Here is a 22,516-nt window from a genome sequence, read left to right as displayed (position 1 = left end):
AAAAAAAAGTCTGAGGTGAGATGAAGTCAGAAAAAGTCAATTTTACCTTTGAGTGATTTTAAGGATTCTTGTCATAATTGACAAAAAAATAAAGTTGCGCTCTTGACAGTTGTAAATGTATGAGAATTGTCCTGATTTTTGTTGTACATTTTTAAGAAAACGTAGTGAATACTATTCAGACTCTTCAGCTTTACAGATGCCACATCTGCACTGCCGGCAAAGAAGTCAACATTTTTGTTTGCAGTTTTTAAGAATTATGTCAAATTTGACATGAATAAACTGAACTGATCGAATATATATATATTATATAATATTTATATTTATTTACACACACTTGAGTAGCATTACAACATTGTAGTTGACCTTCGACAACCAAATGACGTTTAACGACCTAGAAACAACATTGAGACCAACAAAGCGAGGATGATTGGTAAATATCGGCTTTATTATACTTGATCATTGTTACATCACAAAAGTGTCATTTGTGACTCGTTACATGTTTTGGAATATTTAAGAAGAAGAATTAACAACAGGATACAACGGTGGAATTGTACAATGCGTTTGTGTCGTTAAGGAACCGAATGTGCGCGTCAAAACGTCGATGACTCTCAGTCACGTTGATGCTAATCACCAAGACACTTATGGTCTACATCACTGTGGTGAAAGCAAACATAGAAACAGTCTGTCTAGATCTATAAATACCTCTATTTGTACATGACATGAATGAGTAGTATAGAATTTCTTCATGGCAATTGATTGTGGTTATATACACGCTTCAGTTCACCATTTTAACTGAGCTTCTATAGACAATAGATGACTAATCACAAGGCATTGTGCTGATTAGACGTATGAAGAAGTATCGGGGCCACACCGAGAACAACAGTAACGCTGCGACAATAAAGTCAGACAAAGAAAGGAAACGTGAATTACATTTGCAGTTTCACATGGAGACTTCCAATTTGTACTTTTGGGAGAATAAAGTCATAGGATTGCGCAATTTTTTCCCCCTCATGAATCTGCAGGAATTAACTGTTATATATAAAATACGTGTTTACTGTATAATCAAAAAAAATACTTTTTGCAAGAATAAATTTGCATGATAACGCAGTCATTTAGAGAATGAAATCAATAAATCGCTGGAAAGTCACAATCCCCCCTTCAAAAAAAGTCACAATACTACAAAACTTTTCACTCTTATGATAAACTCGTAATAGTGAAATAATTATATGCAAAGTCTTTGCCTGGTTACCGGCATATGTTACGAAGAAAAATGTATATGCAAGTCGTTAAACTCCCCTCAAAAACAATCACCAATTTCACAAGGATGTCGTAAATTTACAAAAAAAAAAAAAAATTATATTTCTGATTATTACAGAAATGTGTATTTTTAAGATGATAAAGTCAGAAAGTCAAAATTTTATGACAATAAATGTCAGAAAATATCCTAATATTGCAAAATATATAAATATATATTTTTCTTTACATTTTTACAAGTTATAATCTTCCAAGGAGAGTCATAATTTTATGGAGGGAAATTTGTAATATAATGAGAAAGTTGTTTTAATTTCCTAAGAGTAGTCATATTTTTTTAGGAAAACGTCAGTTTTACAAAAAAAATTTTTTTTGCTTGAAATAGTGAAAAATAAAGTGATTTTACTGAAATAAGATTGGAATATGAAAAAGTATGAGTCATTTTTTAATGAGAATAGTCACCATCCTTCCATTTTACAAGGGCAGTGAGTCATAATTAATGGGAAAAAGTCAGTTTTATAGAAACCATGTCATAATTAACAAAAATACAAGAAAAAGTGGGAATCAGAGAATAAAGTTGGAATAGAATGAAAATAATTTTAACTACAAATTATCCAGTCATAATTTTACAAAAATACACGTTTATGAGATTTTAATTGTAAATGCGTTTGAAAGAAACTTTATGACACTGTGATTAATATTTTATTATAGTCTTGAGGGAGACTGTTGCATTGGTTTACATTTGTGTTTTTTATCCATGGGGGCAAAAAAAATGGATTTTATTTGTGCATTATGACTTTATTCTGATAAACCCCCCCCCCCCCCCCCCCCCTCATAATTGTACCATTTTTGTCTTTTCAGCATGGCCCTAATACTCCTTCGTACCGTTGAGCTAAGACACAATTGACATTAAGAAAGGCAAAGAAACATGTTTTCAGCATTCCCTCTCAATAACCAGAACCAAAAAAAATAATAATTATGAGCTAGTGGGACGTTAGCGTACACACAGTGAATGATCACAGTTGTTGTTGTTGTTTTTTGTTTTGTTTTAATGATTAACATTTGATGTGATGGATTTAAGCTAAAAGGCAACAAATCAGTAAACTCCTTCTGCCCTGGCCACTCTGGAGGAGATGCTGCAGGAGTGCTACACATAGCAGGTCACGTGTTTGTCTTCCTGGTCACGTAGCAACTTCACTTCCCTTTTGGACACATTGGGACTGAAAAGTGACATTTTGAGAAATGTGAATAAATTAGGATGCATTTAAACCTGAGTTCTGTTTCGGAAGTTGTTGTTTTTTTGTGTGATAATGATCGTATTCTATTTCTATTGAGGCATTGATAAACTACTGTACACATCAACCTTGTATGTTTTTCTCTGATAAATACGTCAATTGTTTCACAGTTTGCTGTCAAGTCCCGCCCTCCCAGAAAAAAAAAACAAAAAAAAAAAACATCAGGTTGTCAACAAGCAAACTCCTCAAAGTTGCCTAGAGTCGGGTGACGAGGTAACATGTTCGGCGTGAATCCGAGACTGTCCGAGTGACTCCGGAGGGTGTCGCAGGTGCTCTGCGGAAACACGGGGAGGGGAGGGGTGTGTCAACGGGATCAAACAAGGAATGATGATGATGATGGTGATGACGATGAGTGTGACGCACACATAAACATGAGGGTGATGGGAAAAGGGTGAAAGGAGGGAGAGAAGAAAGAAAACAGCACAATCTTAGTTCTTCTTTTTAGTCTATGTACCGTATTTACGCAAAAGGTGGCCTGGGGGACTCAACTGCAGATAATAATATTCTTAATAACAATAGGTTCGATTTTTAGGACGCTTAACAATCATCTAAACAGTGCTCCCGGAAAGTGTTCACAGCGCTTTACTTTTTTCACATTTTAATATGTTGCAGCCTTATTCCAAAATGTGATGACAATGTGAAAACAGTTCTTGGGCTTATTATTATTTTGTGTTTTTTGTTGTTGTTGTAAACCTAAGAAATCACTTGCACTTACTGTGCTATAATGTGGAATCCATTTTGGAACAAGGCTGCATAAGAAAACAGAAATATAATATATATATTTCTGGAGCGGGTTATCCTTAGTAAATACAGAATGAGCTAGCGGTAAGCACCGGCGACTTATTCCATAGTTGTGGATTTAAAAACATCGTGTGCAGAAAGAAAAACAGCAGATCTTGACCCGCCCACTTGTCAGTCCAAAACCTGCTTGAACCGGTGACATCAGCGTTAGAAGCCCAGCTGTGTCATCATTTATGCCAAGTGAAAATGGAGCATATAGCAAAATAAAAACACGTATTATGGAGAAATTGAGTGAATTTCAAGAACCGAAGCAGAGTCCGCTGGAACACGAATCGTCATTGCAGACGCCACCTGCACGCAGGAAACTCGTTGACATGCGCTAAGACTCCATACTTTAAACTCATCTGAGACTGACTTCGGTGCTTCTGTTTTGGTTAGCAACAGATCAAATGACCTCAGCAGTTAACTCTTTATTGTGTGCATCTATGTGTCGGACAGCATAAACATTTGTGTCCTGGCTGAGCTGCTGCCAGTTAGACTGTGAATAGACAAAGAAGTCTTTTCAAACGGTGTGATCTCGTGCTGCTATCTGTGCTCCGCTTTGTTTAAAAAAAAAATAAAAAATAAAAAAAGCACCTGGGTGCTATACGGGGAAGTAATACAGCCATTCAATGAATATGTAATGTGTTTTTCACAAGGGGCAGGCAGACTGCATGCACTCTCCGCTGGGGTGAAGAAAGCGCCATTATTCACGGAAACAAAGTCTTCTTGTCACCAGAGTATTCAATCGAGTCAAGTCGTCCGTAAAGCCGACTAAAAAAAATAAAAATAAATACAAATAAAAAAGAGAGAGAGAGGATTCCCACCCCGATTGCTTCCCAAAACTGTCCCGGAGTCCAAACGTACACGCTCGCTGCAGTCGCTCAGTAAACGTGTGTCTTTTTCGCTCCACATTTGACTTGATCTGAGAAAAACTAGGCGCAGTGAACGCATCACAATGAGCCAAGCTAACAAATAGGTGTGGGAAAACCAAGAAAGTAAACAAAAAGAAAGAAAAGAGTTATTGTAGGACTTCAAATAAATAAAGGATTTTTCTTTGTAACTTGAAGGACGGTGAATAGCTAGAAGACTCACTGGTGTACAATGAATGGAATGAGGTTCCCAAGTCTGCTCAATTCACCATATCAGTACTATATCGCTGCAATTTGATTGGTCTAAACAGGCTGCGGTCGTAAACAAAGTATAAAAGACGCAAATCAGATCAAAACAACTTACAGCACTTCATAAAATATCTACATATGTATATATGATGACAAGACTGAATGGAATGAGGTTCCCCAGGCTGCACAAGTTAGCATATCAATATCTCATCCCTGCAATTTGCGTGTTGACGATGACATCAGCCCAACAAGGTGGCAAATGTAACCAGGCTGGATTTAACTTTATTCTGTTGTGTTCAGCATTTGAATCAGAATACGTTTAGCTCGGAGCCTCAGGTCCCACTTCCTTTATGTTATGCCTTGAATTGTTAAGAAAATTGCAGGAATTATTTGAATAGTAATTTCATTGAAGAAAAACAGCTTTGTTTTTCCCCCCCCAAAATAATAACAACAATACAATTAATCAATAATGGTAGTAATAAATACCAAATAAATATACGCAACAATAATAAATACAATGACAATAAAAAAGGACATTATTATGGTAAATATGTAATAAAATAAATAAATAAAATGGCAGTTTAAAAAGAAAAAAATTTACATAAATGTAGAAGTTTAGCAGAATTATTACAGTTAGTATTGGGCAGTTATTATGGCTGATCAAACCAATTGTGATTGGTTTGTTGTTGCATTTCTGTTGAGAAAAAAAGAAGAACACCACCGTAGTATAGTAAAAGCAACTAAGACTTCTGAATTGGTTAAATAGAGTATTTAAATTGCTGCTGTTCACACGTTTAGACATTTTATAGTATTAAAACCCACAATTTAGAGCGATTTTGATCGCATGACGGAGAGTATGAGGATTTATGAGATGCTTGAGTGACAGCACGGGAGCGTCTATTAGCAACGCGGGGGGGGGGGGGGGGGGCAGAGGGGCAGGGGGGTGTGCTACCTGGGGGCATGATTAGGCGTGACACCAGGCCTGCTTGGGTTCTCTGGAAACTCCTGGAATAGACACCATGAAAAGAAAGATGGGTGAGGGTGACTGAGATGAAAGTAAAGCACAATGCATTTGGTGTTGAAAAAATAAAAATAAACGGCGAGGGGGACGGAGGTGCTGCGTTAGAGCACTTGAAAGACGACAAGTGGATGGAAGTCTTGACTTTTGAAATAAACGTAGTTTGTACGTGGCGACTGAGCCGTCTGGTGGGAAACATTGAGACGAGGAGATGGCGAACATATGACATGGATGGTGCACAAGTCAGCAAATATCACATGACACGTGTCAAGTGAAAGCGGGACGCATGTGTTATTATAATGCCTTCAAAAGATGACCTTTTGTGTGTTATTACGTCCCTTATGTCACCTCATCGCTACTGTAACAAACTACCCACACGCAATCTTTTCCTCTCACTTTTTGAAGCAGCTGCGACGAACAAAACTCATCCGACTTTTAAGGAGCCACTCAGGGAGTGAGTTATCGATTCCAATTCATCAATGGCATCAGGGGTTACTTGATTGTGCATGAACAATAAGCAGCATTGCAGCTGTGTTCAACTAACGCAATCCCTGTCATCAGGAAGAAAAGCCGACACGGAAAGCCATGAGAATAAATTACCAGGTTGTCACTCTGACAGCGCTGTGGTCGCTTCTTGCGCATGCAGTAACCCAAAACTTTGTCCTTGAACACCTGAAGGCACACACAACAGATCAGAGTCACAAATAAAGGGAATTATTTGACATTTAACCAGATTGACTGATTAACTGTTATTAAAAAGAATAAAAATGCCCCAAAAACATTTAACCCACAAATGCTCGTAATACTAATAATATAACAATAATATCATATTTTTACAAAAATCTGCTGCTATTGTTGTTGACTACAAACAATATTAATCTATGAGAGACATAATTGGATAATTGGACCTTTGCTGACTTAGATCGGAAGGGACAAACGAATCCGACTCAAAATCGGCGCGTGGCGGGCTTAAGTTTTAAGGGTGTGGCTCTCTTGTGACTGAAGTTCTACCCCCCCCCCCCCCACCCACCCCACCCCCCCCTTCCCAACTACATCAAGATGACGCTGGCAGTCATATTAAAAAAACAGATAGATTTGAAAAATTAAATCATTTAAGACGTTTCATTCAAAATACACTTTTCGGAAAGTTTTCAGGCATCCTCATACGAGGTCTCTGACGTTTTTCGGTGAAGACACACAAAGGATAAAGAATTACATTACACTTAATAGCCACTTGTCACACTCTGGTTGAAATCACTCCATTTTTGTCTCATGCAAATGTTTGAATGCATGCAACAACGTCAGCGGCTACTCGGTGTTGCCAACTGAGCAATTCTGACAATAAATTGTATAAATTTCACTTTTCCAACCCCTCTAGCAACGTAAAACAAAAATGTGATGACCAAAAAAAAAAAATCTCTCCGCCTTTTGGGGCAGTAATAGGGATTTGTGGTGGAGTGGTGATGTTCACCATTCCGCGTCCAGACTGCAAATGATTGGCCTTGCACAAAAGCCACCACTGGCCTATTGAACCACAAGTATATCAGCAGATAACAAAAGATGTACCTGCTTGTTTAACTTCACACTTGATGTGTGAGGCAGGCACTCCAGAGACCCAAGTGTTTGTATCCGAGAAAGTAAAAAGTCAGTTTCCATAATGTGGCCATTTTGGAACATTTTCCAAGTTTGTTGGCACTGGGTTTATTAAAATAAAATAAAAAATAAAGACAATCCTCTCCACGTAATGTGATATTCAGTCCCACTCTTAGTCAATACACTTGCGGGGTGGCTGGAGCTACTAATTTTTACAGTCTGTTTGGGAATTCAGCAAAAAAAAAAAACACTGTTATTGTTTAACGGAACAAATAGCGATTTAGTTGTCGCTTTACCTCGTATAAGTAGTCGAATATTTCCAGTATTGTCAACACGCTGGCTCCTATAAACAGACCCATCTGCCCTCCGATGTCACCTAGAAGGAGAGACGTGAATGGACACGGACAGGCATCACTTCTGGGTCAGCATCCATCGAGAAGAATCCGAGTGTAGTCGTCAAAGCGTTTCTCGACTTTTCAGGCGCGCCCGACAGCGGAGGTCGCGGGGGCGCGTCTTACCGAGGAGCCCGGCAATTTCGTAGGCCTTCTTCTGCTCGATCTTCTCGTAGTTCAGAGCTTCGAAGAAGATGTCCAAAACCAATATGTTTTCTCTGGAGGGAGCAAAGTCACACAGGGTTCACGGCCGACACATTTTTCAGTCTCGGTGACCGACACCCAACACGTCATCGAGTCACACTACTAGGACACTTTCATTATTGTTACATTGAAGGTGAACGATGGAGACTCATCATGCATGCACACATTAGCAAAAAAGGAAAGAAAAAAAAAAAGGACACACCAAAATCTAGTGCAGTGATTCTCAAAGTGTGAGGTGCGTACCACTAGTGGTACACTGGCTCCCTCTAGTGGTACTTAGCGTCTGCTACATGGCGAAGTTCTTAGCAATGATTGTATGAAAGATCTCAAATGCCAGCTTGCAGCTAAACAAACGGCACTTACAAACAAACCAGTGCAACGTTTAAGGGCAATACAAGTTTAAGTGAATCTTTTTTAACTCCGTTTTTTGCCTTTCATTTTTATTATTTTAAGTGCTGTGTTAATGTTGAAACTGTGCATAATGTTACAGTGACTTGAATGTTTTTGAATACATGCAGTACTGTGCTTTTATTTATTTTAGATTTTTTTACTTTTCAACTAGTAAAGTAAATTTTATAAATAAAATAAATTCAACCGAACTGGAAGTACAATATATTTGCATATAATCTTTAAGAAAACTAAAAAAAAATTATTGAACTTTTATGCGCAATACATTTTAACGGAATCATTATTGACGTACAGTTTGTTTATTTATACTATATTTAAGCACAGTGCTAATGTTCAAACTGCGCATCATGTTACAGTGACTTACAACATTATTAAATATACTTTTAGGAATAAAACCCTCTGCCTCGTTTTTCATGCTGTGCTACTGTATTTTAAAGTTGGCCATTATGCTGGTACTTGGCATTACTGTAAAAAGTTTGAGAACCACTGATGCGGTGTATTCGACTACTAATGCTAAGTCATACTCACCCGATATACTGCTCAGTTTTGTTGAATTTCTTAGCCAGATACTTAGCGGATGCCTTACTGGGGATCTTAACCATGGACAGCTCCTTGCCATAGCGAGTCATGTTGCAGGGGGTCTGACACACACAGTAATCGTTGTCTTTCTCTACCAAAAAGTCTGTGGAGGATCAAAGTCCGTCAAACATGTTGGGATCGCTGCGGAGAAACAAATCTGCACGCGGCACGCGCGCTCTGCGCTAAAAATATCTCGGCACACATCAGGAGAGTTGCAGTCGCTGCCATCGTTCACTTTCCATGAAAGCAAATAATGACCGAAGCTGAACCGGGACGAGTGAAACAAGGGGCTCTTGTGGGCTTGTGACTTCGATACTACACTTGCAACATTATCGATACGATATCACGGCAAAAACCTGAAACATCAGTGAAAGTAATTGAATCATAGATGACAAATCATCAAATTGACACGGCAGCAAAGCCATGAAACATTTTTAAAAATTGAAAGTGGCATTGTGTACATTTTTAAAGGCGAGGTATTACTTTTCTCGTCCTGGTATACCGTGGAACCTTATTTTCAAACGATCACTTACAAAATTCCAAAGAAATTGTCACGTCTCATCGCTGTTGAGCTATTTTTAAAACAGGCGAGACTCAGGTGGTCCTTGGGGGCGACCTGGGGGAACCATGTCCCTGACCCCTGAATGGTGAAGTGTCTTCTGTGCCCTGCGATTGACCGGTACGCCGCCGCCTCTCGCTAAAAGTCAAATAGGCTCCCGTTACCTGCCACCTTAATGAAGATAAGCACTGAAGAAAATCAATAGATGTTACTTTTTAACCCTCAAAAGGATCCCCCCCCCCCCCCAGCCATCCATTTTATTCTGTGCTTGTCCTTTCTAGGGTTGCGGGTGAGCTAGAACCTTAAGGGCAAGAGGCCGGGTAACTCGAAAGTCTAAGGCAAAAGTCCTGCATTATTGCTCAGCATTCAGCATTCATAGGCCGCTCAAATAAACATGTATCAATAAACATTCATTTCACGAGCTTAAAGTCTTTCTAAATGTTACAATGTTGTTACAGTGTACACACAAGCTGTTCCACCAAGAGTGCAGTGTGTGTGTGCTCACCTAACGCTGGATCAGCGCAGTCTTTGTACTGTTCGGGTGTGCAGACAGTGGAAGTGCCTGCGTTGAAATAACGTCACACTTATGCATGAAGCAGCAACGCACACACACACACACACACCAATGTTTCCTCGACTTCCTACCCGGCATGTGGACCATTCTGCAGTTGCAGTTCTCCAGCAGGTAGCGGGTTTCGCAGTCGATGCGGCAGGCGGTGATGCTGTACGTGGAGAAGAACTCCGAGTCGATGGGAGTCGACTTACAGTCTCCCCAAGGCGGAGGGAGGTACTGAAGCTGAGAAAAACAATTGCATTGGTCGTCCGGATTACAAAAAACGACACCACCCACGTCCCAATAAACAACAGGCTTTTAAAACCCAACACACAGTCCAAAAAAGAAGATCAAATAAACAACAGCAACACAATGCTCGGTCACACCGACATTTTCGATCGGGAGCAAGCAGACGTCATGCACAACATCAGGGATGCAGGTCTAATCCCGTTGTAGGAGGACGCAGAGTACCATGGGGATAGAGACTGGATCACACTGGACACCACAACCAGAAGACAAATTTAGACAACAACAACCAAAAAAAAAACAATCCTGAGAGAGAGAAACCGAACAGTGCACAGGTTACACTTGGACACGAGAGCTTCGCTTGACAAGCATCACACAAAGCCCAACTAAATCAATATTCATATGAAAGTGAACATCCTACTCAATCTCCTTCCCTGCTAAAGCTCGTCACGCTGACGAGCTAGATGAGATTCCCCAGCGCAAAGCATTAAACAATGAATGTGCCGACTCGAATCGGCTCCCGAACGGTCTCAGAGGTAAAATGAACATTTACACTGAACTGCAAGCAATTACTTTTATGTCAAGGAATATTCAATTGCTATCCACTAATGGAATTGGACACACTTACGGCTGTAAAACAGCAACGCATAACTGTTCATTTAAGTCTTACCAAATATATGTCAATCTGTTTTATTTATCTGAGCGGACGGATGTTGCATTAGCTCATTGGTGGGGAATCCTTGATGAGTGTTTTGTGTTTTATGGCCGGTTATCAAACGATGACAAAAGCTCAAATCGTTCTCCATCTGCCGCACGTCTGTCCCGGTATAAAAGCTTCACATTCGATAGCAATCGGACAGAATCTGGAGGACTCGTTCGCTTTTGAAGGACTCCTGGAAATGACCCGAATGACCCAAATGACAGGTTCAAATCAAAAATGGCAGACTTCCTGTCATCGTAGGCATAGGTTTTTAAAACCTTTTTTGTGGTTCTACTCATGATAGACTTAAAGGCCAGATTCCATGTTGCTGTGTGAAACTAGTGAGACAATTTTTAAGGCTTACGCTCAGAATTCACGGCCAAACGTAAATCTTTGCTTTTGATTTTTCGGTATGGGCAAGCCCCTCGAAAATAAAACGAGACAAAGAGCAACTGTTATAAAGAGCCGAAATATTTGACCACCAAAACCTTGTAACATACAGTGGGTGCGGAAATTATTTCACGTAACCCAAATTGATCCAGAAATCGGAATGTTCTGTCGTCGATCACCTGCCTAGGCAGTAGTAAAGTCAAAATTACAGTAAATATTTGCATGAAAAACACTTCCAGGCCATAAATATAACAGTAAGTAGGGCAGTCACCGAGTGTGCCTTCTCGTAACCTCCAAATGGCGAGCATCGGTGTCATCGTAAACCGATGACCCCTTGTATCGTCATTGTCCATGTTTGCGTGTCTGTCGAGTGACTGATTACTCAAAATAATACATAAATATAAAGAGCGACGGTTACTTCAATAGCGAGGCACACTATCAACCGAGTAGCCTTTATTTATAATAAAATTGTTTGGGGAATGTTGCATCATATTTTTCATAGAAGGATTATTTATTACCAGTCTGTAGTTCATACAAGGCTAGCAAACATCATCTAGAAAAAAAAAACCCACATCCAATATAAATTGATGCCAGAGTCGTGACGGGCAATAAAACCTAATGAGCAGCGTGACATTCGGTTTTATGTCCTCATTTTAATGTCAAGATGACATTAAAATGAGGGCAAAGTAGTGGACCAAAAGCTAAGACACATAAAAGCAAAACAAATGTGAAGCCAGCTAAAATGAAGGGCTGAAGCTAGAATGTTCTTAACCAATATCCAGTCAACATGGGAGGCAATGTAGATGTTGCCACACACAGGGACGGGGGGGTGGGGCGGGGGCGAAGGGGGGACGACTTGGAGGGTGGGCTAGGGCACCGACGGATGAGCTACAGCGGACATTGTGGCATGCAGCAAGCCCAGACAAACATGCTGTACTGTACGCTACCCTCTGCTCTTGGGTGGAAACAAAGGTTTGGAAGCCGGGGGCCACCCCGAAGCCCAGCTGGTGGAGGAAAGGAGGCTCTGACTGAGCGTGAAGCTGTACCTTTATGCCGGCCTCATAGGACGTCTCATCTGGGCGAGGGGATATACAGCCCGGGTCATTAACAGGCCAGGCAAGAGTGCGAAAAACGTGCCGCCTCATCGGAAAGGCGAGCCGGCCTGTTACAATTATACTGCGACAATGAAACAGCTTCTTGAAACCTGAGAAATTCTATAAATGTGCTGTTGAAATGTCATTCAGCCATTTTCCACCCCCAAAAGTGGTCCAATCTGGAGTCCAATCAAAAGTTGAACATTCGTGAGTGAAAATGTTACTTAAGAAAACGGCCCGCGCAGTTAATCAAGGTTTTGTGATGGCGACAGTCTGACCCTGGAATTGATTCCCAATATTCCCCATGGGGAAAAATTAACATGTGAACAAGAATAGAAACTTCCAAAGAGTCACAACTGTTAGATTTAAGCAGTTATGGAGTGATGAACGCTTGGTGACATGGTCTGACTTGATTTAAAATGACAACATTTGAACAAATGCTGCCTTCAAATCAAAAGTGCTTCAACGTTCGGCTGTTATTTTGCAGCAACCACTAATGTCAGCCTTACTTCCATTGAATGTGGCACATTGTTTAGGCAGTAAACGCTTCTTTTAGCCATCACATCACATCACAGGGCTGCTGTCATGATTCAAAATGACAATACCCGTGTGCTTGTTCCGGGTCTTTACGCTGATTAATAGTGCACATTATTTTTTTTTTGCGAATGACTGAATGAGGTTTCACGTTGTTGTCATAATGTAAAGAACAGGAGAGAGAGAGAGAGAGCGGTGATAGCGTTCCAATGTTTGTGGTGTCCAGGTGTCCGTGGTAAATCAGCCTCAGTCAGTCATCCCATGTTATTCTGCTTAACAAGACAAGGTTGGTTGTATTTCATGCTCATGTGTTTTTTTTTTGTTTGTTTTTTTGCCAAGACAGACAGTTCTCTTCAGGAGCAAAATCAATTGAAAATTTACAGCTTGCGAAGACTGGCAAACACAATGTTAACGATCCCATACGAAACATTGCACAGTTAATGACTGCTACAGTCAGAGTGGTGGCTGACTGATAGCTTTTGTCATTTGTGCGAAGCCATTTTTCATCTTTCACTTAAAGCAGTGAAATGCCACTGAAAGACTGAAATGTCAGCGTTTCCTGTCACAGCGCGTAGAAGGACGGGGTGAAGAGCGCTTTCGAAAGCGGCTGTCACTGGGTTTGATGTTCAAATTCAACGTGAAACGCAATGTTTTGAAAATTCTGTCAGTCTGACGCGCTTTGAATGCTGCCGCGGACACTCATTAAAGCTCATCTAAAAAAAAAAAAAATGTAAAAAAAAAAAAAGCCTTTGTGAAGTTTATTTCTTACTCAGTGCTGTTATGTGTTGGCATAACAACCAGACACCTGAGAACATGGCCTTGTGGGTCTCGACGCCAGAACCGTTAAGCGTCTCTGTATGACCTCGTTTCTAAAGGTTTTATGACAGCGACACTTTGAGCCTAAAATCACTTTTAATGTCTTTACTTGCACAGTCATCTAGTCAAAACAATGACTTTTAAAGCTACGTGTTGGCTTAACAACCAGACACCCGAGTATGTGGCCTTGTGGGTCTCGACACAGTTACGCGTCTATGTGAGTTCTTTATTAAAGGTTTTCTGTCAGGACAAGTCACTTTACAAGTGCTCATACTCCCGAAACAAAAACCCTTTGTTGAATTAATTTCTCACTTACATGTTCATGTTGTCAAAACAATCAAGCTGAAGTGAGCGCTCAATTAATGAAGCTTGTTTGTGAGGTTTATATCGAGAAAAGCTCTTTTGATCCTTCACTCTTGCTGACCACATTCAGTAAGTTCCTTTTATTTATTTTCTTTTGCTCACTTTTATCTTGCACTCAAACTAGCTCTGCCATCTAAAAATAGAGATGAAGAAAGAAAAGAAAAGAAAAAACAATCCAGGAACAACAACTAAGGTATCAAGTAGCTTCTCACAGCGATGACGAGGCTCATTAAATTGGGAGCACTCCACTTCCACCGAGATGCATTTTGATCAGATTTTGCTCTGAGGAAGTGGTGACAGCCTGGCAAGGATTTGGAGGAGATTTTTGCAGGACCAACACGCAAACGAAGCGGGGGTGGCGGGGTGCGGCGGAGCGTGACGGTTGTGAACGTGGTAACAATGGGGTACCAGTTGCTGCTGACATGACACAAAAGTTTGAAAACCAGGGGCCACGCCAAATCCCAGCTGGTCAATGAAGGGCGGCTCGTCCTGGCTGTGGATCTGAACCTTGATTCCCGCTTCGTAGGAGGTCTCATCTGTGGATATACATACAGCACGCCACACATTTATCGGACCCAACTTGCCTGTGGAAACATGTTTTTTTGTGTGTGGGATTGTTTTGTTCCCTGCCCCCCTCCTTTCACTGGCAGGGATGCTGAGTGCTGCAGCACACCATGCTGGAAGCCAAGATCACACGTTAGATTTATGACATGCGGTTAAGGAATATGTGCAGCCTAGTGGGGTGTTCGAAAAATGTATCAGACCTGCTGCAAACTCAGCATTGCATTATTTATAATATGTTGGCCCCTTTGTCGTGCTCCTGTTTTGTAGCGATCACGCCTTCCATTATTTCCTCAAACAGTAGCCATCCATCTAATAGACACTGTTAGTCGCCGGGTGTGTGATCTGTGTAGTGACTAACTATCACATTTCAGAGGCTTTTGTTCACACAGGGATCGTACAGTAAAACGCCCTCTGCTGAGCTCAGTTGAACTCCGGTGCTAACCAAAACAGCAGAACGCAAACACTATCTGAGATTGATTTAAATGTGGTGAGACATGCCGAAATTTGTAAGAGTTCCACGACTCCTGTCATTTCTCTACATTTCTCCAAAAGTCATCTTTATGTTGTCTTAAACACCAGTTTTACTTGACATACCGCATAATGTAATATACAGGTGATAATTCCTCCAACAAAGGCGCCTGCTTCATCTGCAGTTGAGTAAGTACTGGCAATGCTCTCAATACTTTCAAAAAAATAACTATACAGTTGAAGTTAATTAATTTCATTTGTAGTATTTCACCATTTTTTTTATGCACCGACAGTATATACACAATATGTCAAAAAGAGAGTTTGATGAAGACGAAGATTCCATTTGTGGGTGAAATTGTGCGATACGCCTTGGCACGAGTATTGATCATTTCCCAGACACTCATAACGATTAAACGTGTCGGAGGACAAGCGCACTAACCTGTTTCCCCCCACACAGGAAGATATTCATCTTGTTGAATGTCCAGCATGATCTCCAAGCCGTTCCCCGTGCCTCCTTTCAAGGTGGTCAGCAGGGGGTTGCCATCTTGCCCCGAGTTGAAAGTGTAGCATTTCCCGTAGCGCGTGTAGATCTGTTAAAAAAAGAAAATAAATAAATACAGCGTGAATTAAGAGCATAACATGGGCCATGAGGTTGATTATTTTGTGCATGTAGAATACGTTAAAACAAGCAAACATATATTTCAATGACAAAATAGTATATTCTCATTTTCATTTCACGTGATATCGTCGAGGCGCGCACGGCAGACGCATGACTCAAGATTCAAGTGGTTCCTGACGGCAGCGGCCATCAATCTGGGGCCAATTTCGCTCCAAATTTCCCACGGGGCGGGGGCCCGTTTGCTTGTGATTAAATAAGAGACGAGCGAGCCGAAGCTCACAAACAAACTCAATTGGGTCACTCGAAGATACTTGCGTGTTTCGACGCTAATTAAGGATTGATGTGTCATTTCCCACGGAAGGCTTTTTCCCCACCATTGCATGTCTGCTTCAATAAATCCAACAGGCTGAGAAAAAGGAATGGGTCGCGCCTCAGTGTTTGTAATCCATAGCTCGACAATTACTGCACCGTATTTTCCTACCAGTCCAACAAAGGCTAACAAATAAACGTGCCTACTAATAAATACTGTTGGCATTTAGAATTCATTTCACTATTCGGATTTTATTAGCGTGAGAAAGGCTCGCGTTTTGGTGGCAGTCGGCGGGCTTGATTAAATCCAAGTCTTTCAATTTGAATCGAGACTGAAACGCTGACGGCTCAATCAATATTCATGCGTTTTTTTGTTGTTGTTTTTTTTTTTACACAAGATGACAACATGCAGCAACTTTGGAGGGGAAACTATAAAACAGAAAATGAAGACCTGAGGATTTCAATCTCATTCGACGTACAATATCGTTAGGTTTAACTCTACACAGCCTTGAGTCAAATAAATGCATAAAGTTATACGTTTGTATTCCCACACCATTCAGGTATCAACAAGAAGCTAAATAAAGAACGACATGGCACGCTAAATGCAAATAATTATTGTTTGATCAGAAAATTAACATTAGCACTGATGTTAGCTTTAGCCACAACATGAGAGATGTCCCGGCAGGTCCACCAAAAAGTGCAGAGCTCGTGAGGGATACATGGTCTCCATGGCAACTTCTTCTTTTCCTTTGGGCTTGTCCCTTTAGGGGTCGCCGCAGCGCATCATCCTCTTCCATGTAAGCCTATCTCCTGCATCCTCTTCTCGAACACCAACTGCCATCATGTCTTCCCTCACGACATCCATCAACCTTCTCTTTGGTCTTCCTCTAGCTCTCTTGCCTGGCAGCTCCATCCTCATCATGCTTCTACCAATATACTCACTATTTCTCCTCTGGACGTGTCCAGACCATCCAAGTCTGCTCTCTCTAACTTTGTCTCCAAAACATCGAACCTCGGCCGTCCCTCTGATGAGCTCATTTCTAATTTCATCCAACCTGGTCACTCCAAGAGCGAACCTCACCATCTTCATTTCCGCCACCTCCAACTCTGCTTCCTGCTGTCTCTTCAGTGCCACTGTCTCTAATCCGTACATCATGGCTGGCCTCACCACTGTTTTATAAACTTTGCCCTTCGTCCTAGCAGAGACTCTTCTGTCACCTAACACACCTGACACCTTCCTCCACCCGTTCCAACCTGCTTGGACCCGTTTCTTCACTGCTTTTACTGCAGATCAAAATGTCATCTGCAAACATCATGGTCCACAGGGATTCCAGTCTAACCTCATCTGTCAGCCTATCCATCACCACTGCAAACAGGAAGGGGCTCAGGGCTAATTCCTGATGCAGTCCCACCTCCACCTATATAGTTCCCACAGCTCTGGACATCACCCTTGTTCTTAAAAATGGGCAGCAGCACACCTTTCCTCCGTTCCACAGGCATCTTCTCATGCGCTAGAATTCTATTGAACGAGCTGGTCAAAAACTCCACAGCCACCTCTCCGAGATGCTTCCATACCCCCACAGGAATGTCATCAGAACCCACCGCCTTTCCTACAGTTTGCACTGGCTTGTGCCCCCCATAGGGCTGCATGGTCTCCATGGGAACGGTAGATCTCATTTCAAGAACCACATGGTCTCATTTGTAAGAACCACATGGTTTTGAAGTGGACTTTTGAAAGAACAAATGATGGCTTTATATGTGAAGTACATCCATCCATCCATCCATTTTCTGAGCCGCTTATCCTCACTAGGGTCGCGGGCGCGCTGGAGCCTATCCCAGCTGTCATCGGGCAGGAGGCGGGGTAAACCCTGAACTGGTTGCCAACCAATCGCAGGGCACATACAAACAGACAACCATTCGCACTCACAGTCATGCCTACGGGCAATTTACAGTCTCCAATTAATGCATGTTTTTGGGATGTGGGAGGAAACCGGAGTGCCCGGAGAAAACCCACGCAGGCACGGGGAGAACATGCAAACTCCACACAGGCGGGGACGGGGATTGAACCCCGCACCTCAGAACTGTGAGGCTGACGCTCTAACCAGTCGTCCACCGTGCCGCCATGTGAAGTACAGTACAACATAAATGAAAATAAACATGACCCATTCAGTCTTTTGAATACATTTTGATGACATGACTGTATGAGCCAATCGATGTATGAATTACCATCTCCATTACAAATGCCACCCGCGGCTGTCAAAAAAAAAAAGGAATGTGAGAAACAAAGGACCAACTCTTTTGCTTTTTTTTTGTGAATTCAAAAAGATGAAATAAAAGGAATAAGGCAGCCTTATTTTGTCTGCTAAATACAAAAATTGCATGGAAACAGGAGTTTAGCACAATCAGCCCCCACCATTTTGCCAATTGCCCATCTTTACACATGATAGAGGACTCAGATCACAAGCAGAAAGAGAAACACATCTATATCACTACAAAAGAAGCTTTACAAGCATTATGTGTGCATGCAGTAATCTTTTCACCTTAGAAATCACAGCAACATCTTTCTTCTATTCGTTACTTAATTCAAATCGTTTATTCTTATGGGAATTTAGTGTGGGAAGTAAAAAACCGTAATTAGGAGAAGACGTTTACATATTCCCTTCATTTCACACAGGCACTCCAGTTACACTTCTGACACTACATCCAGAGCCGGTAAACTGCCGGGTTGTCTTAGAGACCCCCCTTTCGTGCTGATGCCTTTCACAAAGGAAAGCGACAGCGGACAAAAAAAAAACAGCGGACAGAAAAACTAAACTTTGACAGTTCGTGTGAATCCACATCATGTAAAATGTTAAGGGAGATGTGAAGCCACTCATTACACACTGGTCATTAAAGTGGATACTGGGTGTTTTAATAACAGCAGCGGTTAACTTGTTTTTACACTCAGTTGACTGATAGGAATGCTACAATTACTCAAGTTACTTGATTTAAAATAAATAAATTTAAAAAATTCCACTTTGACCTTAAATCGGACGACTTTTTTTTCCTCCATTATTTCCTATACGAAGGCTCACAAGTGTTTCGTAACTGATTGGGGTTACATCAGTGATTCTCAACCACTAGTGGTAAAATATGACTTCTATGACATGTAACTTTGACTTTAATATTGTTTTAAATTTGGAAAAATGTGACTATCCTCACAAGATTTTTCTAAAAACAAAACTGCATTTGTTCTTGTAACATTTGGACTTTTTGTTTAAAAAAACAGTCAACGTCATCATTCCTATGGTTTACACATGAAAAACCCAAAATGTTTGAGAACGAACACTCACACACACATGCCCGACAAAGACCTTATTCTACGTACAGTGCTGAAGTTCTTGGCGGTGCAGGTCTCACCACGGAACCTGCACTCCAGCAGCATGTCCTCCAGCTGGTGTCCGAGGCGAGCAATCATCTCTGTGGTGTTGACGCGGTAATGGGGCGGCCGGGCGTAGCCGCTGAAGTCCAGCAGGCTCAGCAGACCCTGCTTGTGGCTCTCCTTCAGGATGGCCAGGCTCCTCTCCATCACCGTGCCGTTGGCGTACATGAGGTCCATCCAGTAGCCGCTGTGATACAGGTCATCTCTGGTCAGAGTGGACGCACGAAACACATTCTTGTTGCAGAAGGTGACGGCCGGGAAGGACATGTCGTGAGCCCAAACAATGTAGATCTTTGTCACAACGGGGTAGCACATAAGGTAGAGGATTCTGTTCCTGGACCAAGTGAGGAGGAGGGCGACGCACACCAAGAAGGCCACGACCCAGGTCCCCCGCTGCAGCTTGGATTTGTGCGGCGAGAACATAAACTTCAAACCGTGGACTTTGGTCCTGGTGACGAAACCGGCCGTGATCTCGTTCCACGATTGGTCACTCGACTTCTGGAGCTCCTGTCCATCGTTTTGCAAGGAGGCTGACTCACAGGTGTGAACCATATTTGCTTCTCTCACCTACTACTACTAATGTGTCTTCCCTCACGATGTGACTTCTCAATTGATCGACTCTAGCAGTTTGTGGTGAAAATTCCCAGCAGCGGCGACGGGAACCTTTGTGTGCGCTGCTCAGGCTTGCAAATCTCTTCCCATAGAGAACAAGTGTGGCTGCCTAGGGAGATTAAGATCTACTGAAACAACGAGCTCAATACGTCCAACGCAAAAGAAAAATCAGTCCGTCCCTGTTTGAATGACAGTTGTTGATGTCACACAAAAATCCGGGAAAAGCTTTGATGTTTTTTTTTTTTTTTTTTTTTTTTGAAGACTGTTGACTTGAAGCACGCCGAAACGAATAAAGAGCTTGTTGCGTCCCACACGCCCTCGCTCGCTCTATAGCGAGGTGGAGCCAGCGGATGAAAGGTTTTCTTCCCCCCCCCCCCCCCCCCCCCCCCAACCGGTGATGAAGTAGATTTGCGATGGTACACGGAGGGAGTGCATCAATCAGAGAACAAATAGTCGCGCTAATTAAACGGTGTTGCAAAATTTATGATCCTTCATTTTGAAAAAAAAAAAAAAAAAAAACAGCAAATTGTTCTTTGATCAATTGATCCATATATATTAAAAAAAAAAAAAGTGAGGGTATAAAATCTTTTCTTTGCAATCGCAGAGTAACTGCATCCCGCTGCATGCAGATGTGGCACAGGATGAGATTAAATATGCATCTTTTTAAAATGTGTCTAGGCAGCACTTTCTAGGGGTATAAAGTCGTATTTCTTTCAGTCTTAGACAACAAAAGCGAATCACATACTGTGGTGAAACAGTTAATGGGTTAAAGTGATTTTGTTTTGAAGGACAGTCAAAGGAAATACTTGTTGGAAATAAGACTCTTAAGATATAGGTTTCTTCAAAGTGCTTCACATAGAATAGGCAGCATTCATACAGAATCATACGATTTTATAACCAATACAAGAAAAACACATTTTAAAAAAATCTAAACCTAGTCTTCCTGGAATGTTTGCTTAAACAAACTTGTTTTCAACTACTTTTTAAATATGTCTTAGCGTAAAAGGAGGTTTATTCCCCAAATTGGGGGCAACAGACTGCGAGGCTCTATCAGTTTTTGGCTACACGTTGCCCGTGAATTGCGTGAGGACACGGACAACCTCATTAGATTAGAGAGGACATGCGTATGTATCAAGAACTGAACCATCAGGTGACACAACAGTCCTGATTATTGGTATGCACTGAAACATTCAAATTGAAGTGAATAAAAGATGGAATTCTGGCAAGAGATTGGCTTTGTTTCAGTTTAACCAGAACTCAAAACAAAGTAGGCCGATGTGAGTAAAATACTAACGCACAACCTTATCACACTTATCCTTCCACTTAGTGACCCTGTGCATTGATTTCTTTTATGCTGGTGGGCTCCATAAAAAAGACACACCCCCTACTAGACCTTCGATTGCTTTGTGTGATTGTCCCTCGTCAGCAGTTTGACCCCAAACTCAGACTTATGAGTTATTGCTTGCGTCAGAGGTCACCCGGGCAATGCAAAGAGATGGTAATCACCTTAAGTCTTTCAAGCTTCATATCCAATTGGCATCTCGTCTCGCTTCTGTGCTGCACTGAAAGCTTTTCTCTGTTCCCAAGTAAAGCAGGTTACACACGCAGTGTCTGCGTCTGCTCGAACAAATGGACCTGGATGACCTGATGATACGTTTAATTATGCTGCAAAATCGATCAAGAAGGCGGCGGCGTAGGTGGTAAGTGGAACCGAGAGGAATGCCGAGTACGTCATCACAGCATGTGACTTAAACGGACCAATCACGAGAGATGATCTCCGCAACTATTTTTGCCGTGCGCGCGTCAAGTGGCGCATAGGGCCGTCGGTCACGTGATGCAATGCGGGCGTTGTCGGCCGCGCGAGGGCGGGAATATAAAGAGGCCTTTAGAATTGAGACGAGATGAATTTTCAAATAAGCTGTACTGATAATCGAACCGAATATTATGAGCATTTCACCTCTCTTCAGATCAAATTGAGAAAATGCCCGATTAACGGATGTCTGGAAAGGATTATCCGGGGAAATTATCGTGTGATGTGGAGTGTTTTAAGATTGATTTGACATCATCCATCGGCTCAGAGAAACGTTGTAGCGGAGAATTGTTCAACTATATAAAAATTATGATTGCAAATCATTATGTGCGTTGTCAACACCGAATTTGGCCGAATCACGGACTTCGTATTTGGATGTGAAATGGAATGATAAGCTAAGAGTTAGCCTAGCTTCTCCTTTTTTTCCCTTCTTTCTTCTTCTATGTATTTTCTAGCAGTTTAGATGCCCGGTGGCACCAGGCTGTTTTGGGAGGCTTTTTTTTGTTTTGTTTTCACTATTGCACAATGGACCGGATCACCAGCCGCAGGTTCACCATCTCCACAGATTTCCAACCGGATACTGCGGCCAGAACAGGGTAAGTGCCACAGAAAATGGATAAATACATTTTCACTCTGCAGCAGTTGAAACAACTTGAACTGCTATCACATTAAAGCCATCAAAGTAAATGCTCCACACCGAATCAATAGCAATCAGTATCATGTTTTCCACCCAGCTCTTATTTCTCCCACTTGCGTTATTTCCGCTGTTCTATTTTTGTCTCAGTCTTCCCATATCACCCCCAATTTAAACCTTAAA

At 41.6% G+C, this 22,516-nt stretch overlaps 1 protein-coding gene across 5 annotated transcripts; it reads right to left on the bottom strand.

Moving 5' to 3' along the window:
- Positions 1–435: 435 nt before the first annotated feature.
- Positions 436–21,565, bottom strand: asic1c (acid-sensing (proton-gated) ion channel 1c). Of its 5 annotated transcripts, none has more exons than XM_061693200.1 (12): positions 21,396–21,565; positions 19,224–19,998; positions 15,368–15,518; positions 14,305–14,573; positions 9,846–9,996; positions 9,706–9,762; positions 8,591–8,744; positions 7,577–7,668; positions 7,355–7,434; positions 6,066–6,137; positions 5,400–5,452; positions 2,674–2,820 (listed from the first exon to the last, which is right to left on the bottom strand). In XM_061693200.1, the coding sequence occupies exons 2-12, from the start codon at positions 19,827–19,829 to the stop codon at positions 2,742–2,744; spliced, it is 1,764 nt and encodes a 587-aa protein (XP_061549184.1). In that variant the 5' UTR covers positions 19,830–19,998; positions 21,396–21,565; the 3' UTR covers positions 2,674–2,741. The 5 variants fall into 5 exon arrangements, with proteins under 5 accessions (XP_061549185.1, XP_061549184.1, XP_061549187.1 ...); XM_061693203.1 differs by having other exon boundaries at positions 19,224–19,464; positions 21,396–21,449; XM_061693201.1 differs by lacking the exons at positions 2,674–2,820; positions 21,396–21,565 and adding an exon at positions 436–2,471 and having other exon boundaries at positions 19,224–20,195.
- Positions 21,566–22,516: the final 951 nt, after the last annotated feature.

This window comes from Phycodurus eques, chromosome 13, assembly GCF_024500275.1.
Source record: "Phycodurus eques isolate BA_2022a chromosome 13, UOR_Pequ_1.1, whole genome shotgun sequence".
Classification (NCBI taxonomy): Eukaryota; Metazoa; Chordata; class Actinopteri; order Syngnathiformes; family Syngnathidae; genus Phycodurus; species Phycodurus eques.
This window is presented reverse-complemented; position numbering and strand designations above follow the sequence as displayed.

Bases quoted from the DNA above. Each gene is read 5' to 3' on its own strand.
- asic1c (XM_061693200.1), bottom strand. From the start codon at position 19,829: ATGGTTCACACCTGTGAGTCAGCCTCCTTGCAAAACGATGGACAGGAG. The intron at 7,669-8,590 runs GTGAGTATGACT...TGCTCCCTCCAG, and splicing joins AAAACTGAGCAGTATATCGG to AGAAAACATATTGGTTTTGG. The intron at 6,138-7,354 runs GTAAAGCGACAA...GTGTGCCTTCAG, and splicing joins TATTCGACTACTTATACGAG to GTGTTCAAGGACAAAGTTTT.